At 45.3% G+C, this 15526-nt stretch overlaps 1 protein-coding gene across 1 annotated transcript in view; it reads left to right on the forward strand.

The window, feature by feature from the left end:
- Positions 1–15526, forward strand: part of LOC118836223 — a 100193-nt gene that overhangs the window by 48774 nt on the left and 35893 nt on the right. Inside the window, 5 exon segments of the mRNA XM_036743567.1 lie at positions 1345–1424; positions 2374–2649; positions 3786–4085; positions 4398–4697; positions 7081–7368. Coding sequence (XP_036599462.1) covers positions 1345–1424; positions 2374–2649; positions 3786–4085; positions 4398–4697; positions 7081–7368 — 1244 coding nt within the window.

Raw genomic sequence — 15526 nt, forward strand, 5'->3', positions numbered from 1 at the left:
TAGGAGCCTAAGTTCTGGTCATTCATATGACGTTTGATGACGTCTGAAAGGGTATAAGAAGACAAGACAGAGCTATTTGGGCAAGGCTGTCACTCTTGGTGGTGCACACTGATGTGGAGACTCCAGGCAGCTGTAGCTAAGAGCCCTCCAGCTCGTAAACCCGGATGTTGGGACTTTGTTAAATTCTGATGAATATGTATTGAGATTTGAATTAGACAAGGTCTGTCTGTCGATGTTTGTAATTTGTTTGTACTTGCTCCAAAGTTCAGGTGCTGGTTTTTTCCCCTGAAGTAAGTGAATGGTATTTGTATGCTCAATTAAACCAAACTGGTCAACCCCTTAACATCACTTTCCTTACTAAAGCAGATTAAAAGAACCTGGGCTTTTGCAGCGGGTTTTGGCAGCAGTCTTGTTGTTGGGCTTGTGTTGGTCTTTCACCCCCACAACAGTTGCTAGCTGGATTGTTGAAACACAGGGTCATCTATTTCAACTTAATTTGCCCATGTGTCCCAGACCCCTCTGCTCTGCTCTTCCTTTGTGCCCTCTAAAAGCCCTTGTCTATCATTAACAAATTTGCATTCACGATAGGACTCTGCCTTCCACTGAAAATCATTAAGCATAAATATTTGGTATTGACATGCATACTTCAGTATATTTTTGTCATTACCAATAGAATGTGAGCTCCGGGGGGGGGGGGGGGAGTCCTATTTCTTTATTTTGTCTTTGCATTCCCAGCACCTAGGACAGGGAAGGCCATACAGCAGAAGCTTAATAAATGATCACTGAGTTTGAGCTGAAACTTGGCTAGGTAGGAAGTGGCCTGCCTCATGGGGCTCTGAACCATGGAAGTACTGAATGATGATGTACAAGACATCCCAGAGCAAGGCAGTTGTTGCCACGAAAGGCTTCTGAGACTGCCTGGTTAAGGGACAATTTTGTGAGGAGGTACAATGCCTAACCAAACAGCAATCAGAGCTGCCAACACCACGGCTGGCGATTCCTGGACTGAAAGATGCTGCCATTGTGGGGTTCTACAGAAGAGGCAGTAACTGAGGGGTTTAAATACCTGGGGGTCAGGTGCCCCTGGACTACACCAAATTCCTACAGTACATGGTGCCAGATTCAGCACTTCAACTGATTTGGAGTCAGCAAGACCTGAGTTTGAATCCTGCCTTAGACTCTTATTAGCTGTGAGAACCTGAGTAAATAACCTGTGTCAACCATTGTTTATTTATCTATAAAATGTTTATATTATAGAATGTACCTCCCACAGTGTTTTAAGAATCAAAATAATGAAATACTTTGCAAGCCTGCTAGATAAATGATAACCAGTGTTTCTCTTAGTGGTGGCGGTGATGATGATCTTATTCATCTCAAGAGAGCAGAAAACGAGACTGACCCAGAAGTATTGCCAAACATGGAAGGTATGCTCAATAACCAGCTGAGCAAGGGTCTGAGGCAGAGTCTTCTAGGGCCCTGGCATTAGGCCTTTGTGCCCAATCTTGACCTTTCCAGGACAAGGTTGTCCCAGGTATTTCCGGTAAAGTCTCAGCATTTTTGGCCTCATCCTCTTCAGTGGTCTTCAATACTAGTTACCCACCAAATTCCTTGGTTCTTGCCCAGCTATAATAACCTTAAGACACTCGGATCCCCTGACACCTAAGCCTTGAAGGATCATGGCCACTCATTTATCAGTATGACAGCGGAAATTGTGGGACCTGTGTTTAAGGGGTGTAAGGCAGCAGGGCTGGCTACCACATCCTGGTCCAGCCTCTAGTTCACCTACCTCTTCTCTTGCACACAGTTGAGGCTGGGCAGCCCAGGACAGAGCTGAAGACCCACCATGAGCCCCACAGTCACTTTCTTGATCTCCACTGGTGAGTCTTCAGGGTCAGGTCTAGGGAAGGAGGGATATTGTGAAAAGTTCCATGGCTGGCTGACTCTAATGACCAAAAGGAAGCCTAAAGAGGAGACAGAACCATTTGAGATAGAGAAGGAGCCCAGTATCTACTCAAAGGGATCTTCCTTCATACTCTGACCAAAGTAGATTCAGAGGTTCAGGCATTTTGATGAGATCTGGGGATAGGTCGCTCTGGGGAGGGGAGGCATGTATAACCTGAGCTTGTCTTACAGGGCTGTGTCTGGACTGGGCAATGAGGGCACAGACGGGTGAGTCCAGTCCCCAATATTCCACTCTTCTCTCTCCCTTGTGCTAGATTAATCTAGACATCTATTTCCATGATAAGCAATGAGAGAAATGGGATGTTGTGATGAATGGATGGGGTGACAGAGGGAGGGGTTTCAGAATCTGGCTTGAAGGAGACACAAGGTTATGGAAATCACTAGGAATCTCTAATCCTGTTACCTTCTCAGAACCCCTTCCCAGGCCCACCCTCTGGGCCGTCCCCAGTCCTGTGGTCCCCAGAGGAGCAGATGTGACCCTCTGCTGCCAGGACCACCTGGGAAGTGAGCGATTCCAGCTCTGGAAGGATGAAGTTCTCAGAGATGAGAGAAATGCCTCGCAGCAGGAGGTAGAGTTCATGCTGAGGACTGTGGATGACATCAGAGATGCAAGAAGCTACAGCTGCCACTCTGGGCAGGGGCCCTTATGGTCAGAGCTCAGTGAGCCCCTGGCCCTGGTGGTGACAGGTGAGGGGCTGCTGGTCTACAGTCATCCCTGGTGGGAAGGAGGTCCTGACAGATGAGCCCAGACCTCTCTCTGAAGAGTCAATTACAAGAGAAGCAAACACTCAAGTCTGACAACCTGCCTCCCCTTTACATACACTCACACCTCCCCAGGCTCTGGGAACCCTTGACCCTGGTGGTGAGAGGCAAAGGGGTGCTGGTCTACAGCCATCCTTGGTGGTAAGGAGGCCAGTCCTGAGAGATGAGATGGGAGCATGTGGCAGATGGTTCCGAAGCCCTGCTGGGTCCTAAGTGGGTGACCAACTATCTGTTGAGCACAGTTCCCTCTTCTCTGACATGAAGCTCATGGGCTGAATTTTCTAATGAGGTCATTTAAAAACAAACCTCTGTGATTTTTGGCCCTGTGAGCCCCCAAGGACAGCTGGGGTGGTTCTTTCCCTAAACCTTTGGGACGTCTCCATTTTGGAGCAGATGGTAACTGATAGTTGAATGATGAATCAGAGTGGGAGAACCAGAGAAAAATGTAGTTCCTCACAGAGGTCCCCAGAGGGAGTTCATGTCTACCTCTGCCACCCCGTGCCCACCCAGGGTCACAAACAGACCTGCCAGCCTAGCTCTGGCTTCACTGAGGGGTTGGCAGGTGTGGCAGCCAGGTACCTGGAACCACAGGGCAGTACAGGGCGGTGGGTAGGGCCCTGGACAGTATCAAGGTGTCTGTTGAATACCCCACACAGAAGGTTTGATGTAGGAAAGAGCTTTCTAACCATAAAAGTTGAGAAAGGTCTGCATTTGCCAGTGGTGTTGCATGATGATCCTGCCTAAGTACATCCATCAGGTTCAGGCTATAGAAGCAGAACTGGGCTACTTGGAAGAAGAGAGAAGAGGAGCAGGTGGAGAGCATGACCTCCTATGCCAATGTCCCTTCTCCTCACATCAATCTGTAATCCCAGAGTCTTGCTGGGCCCAGAACATCTGGGGCCAGAAAGCCAAGTAATTGAGCCATGAACAGGCCTACAGGACTGGACTGAGGGGCCTGGCCAGGGACCATCCAGCCTCTTCTCACCTCAATTTCAGGGAATGATTTGAGGGGACTAGGGGAGAGATCAGGTCCCTAAATTTCTTCTTTCCTCCTTTCACAGGAGCCTTCCCCACACCCTCCATTTCAGCTTCACACAACTCCCCAATATCCCCAGGAACAACAGTGACCATCTGGTGCCAACTGTCACCACAGGGACCCTCTCAGGACTACAGTTTTGCCCTGCTGGAGGCAAAGACCGTGGAGCCCTTGCAGAGACAGAGCCCTGTAGTGACTTGGGTTGCTTTCTCACTTCTGTCTGTGAGGGCCGAGGACACTGGGAGCTACAGCTGTATTTACTACAAGAAGACAATCCCCCACAGAGGATCCAATCCCAGCAAGATCCTAGAGCTGTCTGTGCTTGGTGAGTGGAGATAGGAAGCCCCCAAATCCCCAATTTCATCCATCCCATGAAGCCCAAAGAGCTAAAGCATAAAATCCTGGAAATTCTGAAGGGATGCTTTGGGAGGAGTTTGGAGGAGATGCTGGGACCCAGTCCTGTTCTACACGGATACAGCTTTGGGCCCCAGAATAATGAGGGGTTGCCAGCTCAGGCTCCAGACAAGAAAGTGAGAACAGAATTTAAATTGCTGTTGTCCTTTTCATTAAGAGGTTAGGGGAGGGGGGCTTTAAGGGTCATCCAACCCTGACATTTGGTTTCTCTCTTTCCCCTCAGGATTCCTCCCCAGACCCACTCTGTGGTCCCAAACTAGCCTCGTGGTGACCCCAGGGGCCAACATCACTCTCTGGTGCTTAAGGCCCAAGTTGTCTTCCCTTGGAGAGGTGACTTTCACTCTGGGGAAGGCTGGGACCCAGGAGCCCTTACAGCAGCAGATCTCAGCACATCTCTGGACTAGCTTCCTCCTCCCATCTGTGAGCCCCGAGGACACTGGGAGCTACAGCTGTACTTACATGGAAAGGACAGTGTCTGCTAGAGGATCAGAGCTGAGTGAAGCCCTGGAGCTGGTGGTGCCAGGTGAGAGGTGTGTGTGGGCCCCAGAATAACACTGAGGATGATCCCTCTGCTCTGTGCCCAGACAGGGGCCTCACAGAGACAAGGCCTGGTGTCTACACAGCCTGCTCTGCCCTGGGGCCTGGCAGGACTCTGGGGCCTTGGAAGACATGAGGGATTTCTATTGTGATCTAGAATCTGGGGAAGAAAAGTGATGGTGGGGACTGAGTTTGGAATTACGAGGAGAGTCACAGAGACCCAGAGCTGAAAGGTTCCTTAGAAGTCCTGAAGGCCAAACCCTTCCCTTATCAATGAGCAATGTAGGACCCAGACAGAGGGAAGGACTTGTCCAGGGTCACACAATAAGTGACTGAGCCTGGTAATGAGCCTGAGCCTTCTTCCTTCTGGACCATGATCTGAGGCCAGGTTTTAAGCTGAGCCCTGGGCCTGTGTGGCATAGCCCAGATGGAAAGGTGTATCAGGAGGGCAGAGTTTATAATCTCAAAGAGGATCATAAACATGTCTGAAAGGTTCGGAACCGCCGGATATAAGAAACTCTCAAAGTAGAAGGCAGAAGAATCAAAACATTTATTTAGGCTCCACAGTAACCAACCCATGAACCAGCAACCCCATTTTGATATATTGATCAAAAGCTTCCAGGCCCAATAAGTACGCCTTGAAAGAGTAACCAGGAGGCTACAGAGAAGCATGATTGCGTAAAGCAAAATCATGTTTCCCCCTCTATGGTAATAAGATTACCCACTGGCCTGAAGTCTTTGTTCAGCTTCCTCCCGTAGGTCAGCTCTGCTACTGGCAGCTCCTGCTTCAGCTGTGTCTGTGGCTGTGGCTGTAACTGACGTAACTGTCGTAACTGCCTCTGTAACTGCCTCTGGCTCCAACTGTCGCTGTAACTGTCGCTGTAATGGCCTGAAGTCTTTGTTCAGCTTTCTCCCGTAGGTTAGCTCTGCTACTGGCAGCTCCTGCTTCAGCTGTGTCTGTGGCTGTGGCTGTAACTGACGTAACTGCCATAACTGTCGCTGTAACTGTCGCTGTAACTGTCGTTGTAACTGTCTCTGGCTCCAACCGGAAAAGGAAAAGAGAGGATCTTCAAGCTGTCCTCTCCCCTCTTATAGAGTTTTTGACATCATCAAGCACCGCCTGAACGACCAGGGCCGATTGGTTCTTGACTTGGCCCCTCCCCCTAGCGTAGCCGTTAACACCTCCCCTCAGCCAGCCCCATGACTCATCACACAGGAAGTTGTCTGCTTCCTGGAATGCTCTTTGGGCTTCCTGCCCCGGAAGAGCAAGCCACAGTGTCCAGAGGCTCAATGAGGTAAGCTGAGTCATTCAAAGAAAACAAAGGCCATTCTGGCTACAAAAGGGAGGGGTCATGATCTTCCCTTACAGGAGTCACTGCATGCCCAAGACCATAGGTTGGATGGGCACTATCAAATGCGAAAGTCTTTAGATTCCTGAATTGCTAGAGCAGGAACATTCTGAGAAATCTTCTAGTCCAACCTCCCCCACAAGAATTACAAAGGAGTTAACTGAGCCTCAGATGGGGCCAGTGTGTGGGGCAAGGTCACACAGGGACTCAGAGTCAGAGCAGTGACTTGATCCACGTGTCCTGACTTCCAGACCCATGTTCTTCCTCTCACAGGATCCCTCCCCAAACCTTCCCTCTCAGCCCTCCCAGGTCATGTGGTGGAGCCCGGGATGCATGTGACTCTCCACTGCCAGCAGCCTCCTCAGACATTCCTCAGTGGCCTGACATTCACCCTGCTGAAGGTGGGGACCCCTCAGCCCTTGCAGAGCCAGAGCCCAACTGGGACCTCTGCTGACTTTCCCCTCCTCTCTGTGAGGACCCAGGATGCTGGCAAGTACAGCTGTGTCTACCATGAGAGGATGGCTCCATACCAGGTGTCTGAGGCCAGTGAGGTCCTGGAGATCTGGGTGACAGGTGAGCTTTTATCCAGGTTCCTAGAGAATGAAGTAGAAAACTGGAAGTGAAGATAAAGAGGTAGCCCAGGAAGTTTGAAAAGGCATATGGAGGGAGGGGCTGTTTTGAGCATCAAGAGGTAAAGGTTGGGATAAGGAATCCTGGTGCCTATGGAAGGGAAAAGAAAAATGGCAGAATGAGCCAGCTTAGGTATTTTCCAAGCTTTAGAGACAGGGGTGGAAGGAGGAACAACCTCCTTGTTCCTAGGCAGCCCCAGAGAATATCTGAGGCTTACCATCCACCCCTCTCCAAGGAAAGATGTTTGGGGCAAGGAGTGGCCAAAGAGCCAATGGAAGCAGGTGCCAATGGTCAGGGAGACCTTTTGGACTTTCCAAGCTCTTCTCCATCCCTCCCATCCCAACTGTGGAAAGGATCCTGAGATTCCCTTCTCTTTATTTGTGTTACCAGATGGACTTCCCAAGCCTTCCCTCTCAGCCTGGCCTGGCCCAGAGGTGGCCTCAGGGTCTGACGTGACCTTCTTGTGCCAGGGGCCCTCAAGAGGTCCTAGGTTTGCTCTGTACAAGGAGGGAGATGAGAAAAACCTACCAAGCATGGATACTTCTCAAGGTGGGGCCCAGTTCTTCTTGACTCAGGTGACCACCAAGGACTCTGGCAACTACAACTGCAGATACCAACTCAGCACCAATGGAAGTCGCTGGACACAACACAGTGACCCCCTGAAGCTCATAGTGACAGGTGAGAGAAAGAATCCCCCAGGACCCACTGGAGGATGTCAACAACCACTCCCTCCCTCAGCCCCTAGGAGTAAATGAATCCAAGGGACACACTGTAAGAGGCAACAAAGACTTTGACCCTTTCCTCAATTCCAGGACTTTAGAGACCAAGTGTATGAGCTGGGTCAAAAAGCTTCCCACCTCTCAGACTTCCTGGTGACCCCCATATCTCTGTCCTGGTTTCTGGGCTTCTCTTCCTGATTTCAAGAGATAAGCCCTCTCTGAGCAGGGTTTGTGTCCAACTGTTGGATGCGGAGGGTGTTGTGGTGGGGAGGGTAATAAGAAGAGAAAATAAAGTGACAATTCTAGGGTAAGGAGGGAGTCCCCTCAGAACAGTTATTTATGAAGATTCTTCTCTCTCCCCCACCCCAGGTTCCGTGCACAATAACACCCTCATCATCACTCTCATCTGCGTTTCCTTCCTCCTCCTCTGCCAACGATCCATCCTTGTGGGTGAGTGTGGCAAAGACAGAGTGAAACTCCACCGTGTCTAATGGAATAAAGAGGTGGTATAGGACTGGGACCTCCAGTTCTTCCTTTGAGACCTTCCTGACCTTGCGTCTTCCCTTCCCATGTCTCTCTCACCAGGGTCTTCACAAGAAGATAGTACATGGAGGTAAGGAGGCTCAGCTCCTCTTCCCATAGTCCCCTGTTCCTTCCTTCCCATGAAATCCTGGACTCTCTTCATTGAACAGAGCTCCTGGTGAGGAGGGGATGCTCACAGAGCCTCCCAGCATGAACTCTGTCCCTATGTTCTACTTCCTACCTCTCTCTACTAACAGGTGCCTCTGTTGCCCTTGTCTTCCTTGGAGTACCTACCTGCCACAGCACCCTGAGGTTCCTAGAGAGGGAGTCTTGTGTAAGTTATCTGGGCAGGATCCTGGGGCAGAGAGAGGGCAGGTGAAGGGGATTTCTGGTCCTGAAAGCTGGGAGAATGATAAAAGCTCCTGTCCTCCTCAGATACAGAAGTGGCCAAGGAGAGACCAAGGGAACCATTGGTGAGTGAGCCCCATCTTGTCATTCCCCTGGAAAAGCCTATTTCATCCTGGACCCTACCTTTATCCCTGGCTTTACTCCCAGGGTTGGACCATTTCATAATCACTTACCTATTCTTTCTTCTCCTCCACAACAGAGTACATCTGAACTGGGCATCCTGAAATTATTGGTTTTTTTAAATATTTCAATAACTGCTTCAGTATCATTTATTTCCTTTTAATCCTATGGAGTTCATTTCATGTAATTAAAGGAATGAGACTGAGAAGGCATCCATACCTTTCACCACACAGGCTGTCAAAGCTTTCATGACACACCAATGAATTAGGAACTCCTGCCCCAAAGTCACTCCCTTTTCCCTTAATCTTGTATTTCCCTTCAGGTCCCCATGGCTGAAGGCTCCCAGGGAGTGACCTACTCTCAGCTGAACATAAGAACCTTGAATAAGACGAAAGCCAGCCCTGAGGAGACACTCAGTGAGCCCACTCTCTAGCCACTGTGGCCTTGAGCTAAGGTTTGGGGCACCATTCCCAAAAGAATTCTCTCCCTTCTCTTCACACATCTCCTCGCTTCTGCCTCATTCTCATCTTATTTGTTCTCTAGTACATCTTACCCAGGTTCCCATCACTGAGGAGCTGTGATGGTTATTAGGAATAACCACTGGGGTCTATAGTTGGGCAAACCAAGTCCATCTGTCTACAATGATGACACACATATAGACAAGGAGTAGAAGGGAATAATCATCTCAGTGGAGATGTCAATAGCAGTTGTGGAGACCAGGAAAGACCTTCTGCACTAGATGGGATTAGAACTGAATTTTAAAGGAAAGCAGGCAATCTAAGAGGCATATTTGGAAGAATTATAAACTACGTATGAGGGACAGCCACCATGGAGGCCTGGAGTTTGGAGACTATTGTGTGCAACAACAAAAAATAATATCCCCCTGTGTGGCTGGCTTATAAAATTACTAAAAGAATATCAAGTGCAAGATGATTGAAAAAGGAGGAAGCCACCAAGGCTCACCCCCTTAGTGCTGTCCTCCACTGATCCCTCCAACTCACCCCATGTATCCAGTCTGAGGTCAAGTCCTGTGTTTTCCACCATTATACCATCTCTTGTATATGTCACCTTCTCTCCAATCACACAGCGACTCACCTTGGACCCACCTCACACCTGATCAATTGCAGCTGCCTGCTGATGGGTCTGCCTGCCACCAGTCTCTCCTACTCCAGTCCATCATCCACTCATCCATCAAACTGATGTTTCCAAAGTGTGTCAGCCCCCTAATTAATAAACTCTATTTGCTCCCTATCAGCTCTAGGAGTAAAAATAAAATCCTGTGTCATTCAATACCCCTTTGTAACCTTCCTCATGACCTTTCAATTTTTCTTATACCTTATGTTCTCTCACACAATCTTGGTGGCTCGGACAGAGTCAAAGTCTTAAACAAAGGCAATCAAATCCATCAGGGCATTACCATGATCACCCCTCTTCTATTCAGCTCATATTCATATGTTCAGTGTCTACCACAATGGCTTATACAGAGTAAGTGCTTAAATGATTTTTGTAGAATTTTATTGGGAACATGCTTTGTCAGCTCAGGGCCAGACAGTCTGTGAAAACAGGTTTGAAATCTTAAGGAACTTGTATATGTCCTCTAGCTTGATCATGAGAGTCTGTACAGATTCATTGGCTATGGTGTACTTTTAGAAATTGAGTTTCCTTGAAGTGAAAGATTAGAGACTCACAAAAAGTAGGAGTCTCTTGGAGTATAGGCTAAATGGGGAAGTCTGGGGTTGGGGGAGGGCCAAGGAATGATGGAGCACAGATTAAAAAAAGAGAACTCTCCAGTCTCCCCCTGTTCTTGCAAAGAGATGGGCAGATTGGTGAGAATTGTCTGGTGTCCCTTTCAATATCTGCTGCTTGTATCCTTTTAAATATCTTCTTACTGGTCAAGAGGTAGTTGCCTTTGTGCACAGTTGTGCTTTTTTGTTTCTTCCTTTTAGTATGGCTTCAAGGCAAGATTCTTTGTATTTTTAAATTATTTTTTATTATAATTATTAAATTCTAAATTTCCATATATATGTAGAGAGAGATGTTACTTCAAGAACCATGTTCAGTGATATTTAAGCAAAGAGACTGACCTATGTGAATGTCACTGAACACATTTGGAGGGAAGTATCCTATGATATAAATCAGTTACTCTTATTATCTCCTTTAATGAGTTTCTTCAACAGCTCAGTAACATCTCCAAGATTACCTGGTCTTTTGCATAGCCAGGGCTTCCCACTATTTATTTTGAGGGCCAGATGAGCTGCTTGTGCTTTAGGGTTCCGTTGTTTCCTTCCCCATATTGTTTTCGTCTTTCTTTCCCCGAAGCTCTTGAATAGTCTGTAGCTGAGCCTGGAGTTTGGACAGGATGTGGAGATGCATGTGTGGCCATCATAGTAATCTTCACTAAAGAAGCAAGATCTCGTGACTGGCTTTAATGGACATTGGCAGGACAGTAGAGCTAATATTAAGAGAAAGTTCCCTGAGGATTTTTTATTCATGTGCTGTCAGTGCATTCACGGTAATTCATAAGCAGACCATTTAAGGAGAGACACTTGATGTGAAAGGTGATGATTTTATTAACTCCTTGTATTCAGGATGACCCTAGAATGAAAAGGGATTTCCAGCGGGGGTAGCAAAACATACTGAAAATCTTTGCATTCGTTTTGGTTGTTGTGACACTTTATAAACCATCACTAGCACAGTATTAAATGTTGCTTGTGGCACAGAAAATAATACAAATGTGCCTAATATACATCCAGAAGTTAATTTAGTAACACATAAAATTGCTTCCCCCCCACAAGCACACACATTTATAAACAGAAAATGAGTTCTATAACATTTGAATTTATTTCTAAAATAAATTGAATGAATAATCCCCATTTCCACCTTGGTATTATTACCATCAATTTTATATTAAGACTGTAGGCACCCATGGCCAAGACCATTTTAGTTCATGTTGCATGATTATGTGTCTAATTTTTTTTAAAAGTTGAAAAAAATATTGATCCCAATTATTTTTAGAGACACCAGAAATTTCTGAAATGGAATAAAGATGAAGGAAAACAACAGGAAAGGTTCCGTTCACATAAGCAGAGATCAAAGAGGTGTATGTTGATGGAGTGATTTGAGGGGCTGCACCTCTTGGGGGCTCTTTGGCTGCCACTTCTCCTTTACCTCCGTAGAGTTTGTCTATGCTTGTTCCCACCACACCAGAGGTTCCCAACCTTTTTAGGTGCTTTGTGGGGGCCTGCTTTAATAGTCTCCTAAAGTCTATCATTCCCTTCTCAGATTGAGATTTTTAAATGCATAAATTAAAATATATAGCATTAGAAAGGGAATTAATTACATTGAAATTTAGTTGTCAGAGTTTTTTTCTTAATCAAGGGCTTCAGTTTAAGAATCCTTGCTTTATAGTATTCTGTTATCTTTTCCAATCCCATGCTTTCAATTCTCACTCTGAGAAAATGACTTCTGAATCCTTTTCTCTTGCTCTCATTCCTCAGCTCTAGAACCCAATTTCTGAAGACATACTTAACACCTCTAACTGCATGTTCTACCAGCACCTCAAACTCAACATGTCTAGAACTCAGCTTATCACCCCCATTACTCTGTTCCCCTCTGAACTTCCAGTCACTTCAAATGTGCACCTTGACCTAATTTTTCCTGCCTCCTTCTTTCCCTCAGATTACATTCAGTCAGTTACCAAAGACCCCGAGTATTTCCACATGCCCAATGGAACATAAAAGCAGAGACTGCAAATTTGTATTTCACACACACACACACACACACACACACACCCAAATGCTCACATATACACACATAACTACCATGTGTTGTTTTCAAAACCATCCTGCTGCATGTACTTCCTTCTAAATTTTCTTCTTTACTTCACATTTTTTAACATATAAATACTTCCTCTTTTTTGCATTCCTTTTGTTAACCCTATCGAGAATAAAAAAATTCCCAAATTAAAAAAGGAAAAAAAAATCCTTGTAACAAATAAAAAGAGTTAAGTGAAATTAATCCAGGTGGTGTTCCTGTCAAAAATATATGTTTCTGTATTTTGTGTCAATTACTTTCAGTCAAGAGTTGGGAACCATGCTTCATCAGAGGTCCTCTGAAAGCATGATCAGCGTTTGTCTTTTTCAGAACTCTTAAGTCTCTCAAAGTTTTTTTTCCCCTTTTACAATATTATTGTTCTTGCATAAATTATGTTCCTGATTATGCTCCCTTCACTCTACATCAGTTCATATTGCCCAAGGTTCTCTGAAATCATCTCATTTGCAGGTTCACATGATGCAATGTTACCCCTTCATTTTCATTTCCTGCTGGTGAAGCCTTTCCACAATTGTCTACAAGACAATAGAGGACACCCACTTATGTTCTTGGTCTTTTCTTTTCCCTCCTTGCCATTCCTTCTTCAAGATTAATAAAGGTAGATTTACTAATGAATATTCCTTCCTTACTATTATCTTCTCCCTTAACCCATTGCACCCCAATTCTTGTTTCTTTCCTTATTGAGTCTATTTCTAAACCAAATTCTTCATATATGAGTGTATTTAACTCTTCTCTGTACACTGTATAGAAAGATGAGCTTCATCTGATGTCCATTACCCCACTTCTTCCTCCATGTTTGTGTACCCTTTTCTTTTGCACCCCAAATATGAGAAATAGCTACCCTCCCTTCCTCACATCTGCAGTGATGTGTTCCTTCTTTCCTCCCTTATTTTCTGCCTCTTAAAATGCTTAATACAATCTGCATCCAAGTCCTGTGGTTTCTTATTAAACTCTCTATGTATTCTTTGAAGACATCAAGCTTCTGAAAGGTTATTTCTTTCTTTCTTCTTTATTTGAGTTTCAGCAAGGCAGACTAAGTATAGCCGAGCAAGAGCCAGCAGCTTTGTCTCAGTTCCCACCAAACCTACTACACAATGACCAAGAAAATGTGTCAAACCAAATTCTGAGAAACAAAAGCAAGAAAAAGTCACAGAGAGTCATTTTTTTTCCAGTGCAGGAAGCATGAAATGTTAGTACTCCACTATCATACAGCCTCCCCCAGTTTTCTCTGGACATTTGTTTTGCTACTCCACTGTTCCTACTTTTTGTTGTTGTCTTTAATCTCTCGGAAATGCTTGAAAGTTATCTATTGTTTTAAAGGTCTCCATTATTTTTCCTTTATAGGTATATACTCAGCTTTAAAAATGTAAGTAATTCTGAGTTTTGCAGTCATAGCTTTCTGAATATTTTCTTCAAAAATCTACATCCAATTACAGTGGAAGTCCCTAGGTCTTTTGTGGTCCTGACTGAGATTACTTAGTATTTGAAGATTCTCTTTCAAAGGCTTGCTGCATTGCTTTTCTTTAACATGAGAGCTCTGGTGTTTGGGATATAGAATTCCTCTGACTTTTGGGGGAGAGTCCTTTTCAGACATGATGGGTGTATTCTTCTGATATTCCCTTGGCCCTCTGGTTCTAATAGAAGTGGATAATTTTTACGATTTCTTGAAATACAATGAACAAGGGGATTTTTTTTGGTCATGGATTTCAAGAAGGCCAGAGTTTCTTGACCTTTTATCCACATATGTTGTTTTTCATATCAGATATGTGATTTTTTCAGTCTTTTGAATTTAAAATTTCTTACTATGTCGTGGAATTAATCATTCATATTGCATAGATTTTAGCATAATTCTTCTATGAAATCCAATTTGTTTTTCTGAGTCTTTGTTTATCATTTTTAAAGAAAATTTTTCTTTTTTTATCTCTACTACTGTTACATACCCAGACATGTATATATAATATGTGTGTGTGCATGTCTATGTGTATAATATTGGTCAGTGGCTTTTTTTTTTGTTTGCTGATCTCTGCCGCATGAGTGTCTAACTTAAGACTGGGTTAGGGCCAGGCTCTGTGCTTTGTCACATTTGTGGACAAGGTGAGGTGATCAACCCTGTTTAGTCTCACCCAGGATGCCTTTCTTTGCTGACCTCTTCCTCTTAAGGGGTTAAGCTTCCCTGTATATTTGAGACTCAGAAAACTGTATATGAAGTAATCTTTAGAACACCTCAGTACAGAGTTCTAGTGAATCAGAACACTTGGAAATCTAGGCTGCTCTGAACATTGCCAATAGAGTAGTATAATCTGCATTTTCCTACGGGCTCCGGAATCACCACCCTGAAGTTTGTGACACCATTGGGCTTTCTAAGGTGAAGTTTTACACTCTTGCAGCCTCTGGATACTGAGTCTTAAAGTCTGCCTGTGCCTCTGGGTTCAATCTGGCTGTGCTGTCTGTCAGTCAGTCATAAACATTTTTCCAGAATCTTCATGCTAGTCCCTATACCAAGCACTATGGATACAAATACATGTCCTCCTTTCCCTCAAGGAGGATACAGTCAGTAGTAGAAGAAAAAAACACAAAAGGAAGCTAAAAGCACAGAAAAGGGCAGCAAACATTAGGGTAGTGCTGTGGAGTGAGTACCAAAACGTGCAGGATGGTCAGTTTCCTGATGAGGAGCTTTCCTTGGCATCCGCTGGTCTCTAGTCCAAGGAGAACAAGCTGGTGCTGGGAGGATTTTGGCACTAGTGTTGACTCTATTGCCAGTCACTTTTCTCTTTGTGGTAGAATTCTGTGGACTTTTTGTTCAGTCCTACAGTAGAAGTAATTTACTACTAGATTTTATTGCTTTATCATTATTCATTCTGTTGAATATTTTTTTAAATTGTTGCTAAATTAATTATACGGGAACTGGGCACATACTAGAAACAAGAACTACCCAGTGAGTGGATGTGTGGGACAAGAGAGACAGAGGAATCAGAGGGGGCACCAAGGTTGCAAACCAGGAAGACTGGGATTGTCGATGCCTTGGACAGCCATAGAGAAGTTTAGAAGACGGGAGGGGTGTTTCTTGGGGGTGGGGGAGATCACAAGTCCTATTTTGGACGTTTTGAGTCTGACATGCCTACAAAATAAAATATGTCCAATAGGCAGGTGGTGATGCAAAGCTATAGTTCATGGGGACTGACTGGAGCTGGGCACAGAGATGTGGAAGTCACCTGCATAGAGAAGGCATTTGAACC

This window comes from Trichosurus vulpecula, chromosome 2, assembly GCF_011100635.1.
Source record: "Trichosurus vulpecula isolate mTriVul1 chromosome 2, mTriVul1.pri, whole genome shotgun sequence".
Classification (NCBI taxonomy): Eukaryota; Metazoa; Chordata; class Mammalia; order Diprotodontia; family Phalangeridae; genus Trichosurus; species Trichosurus vulpecula.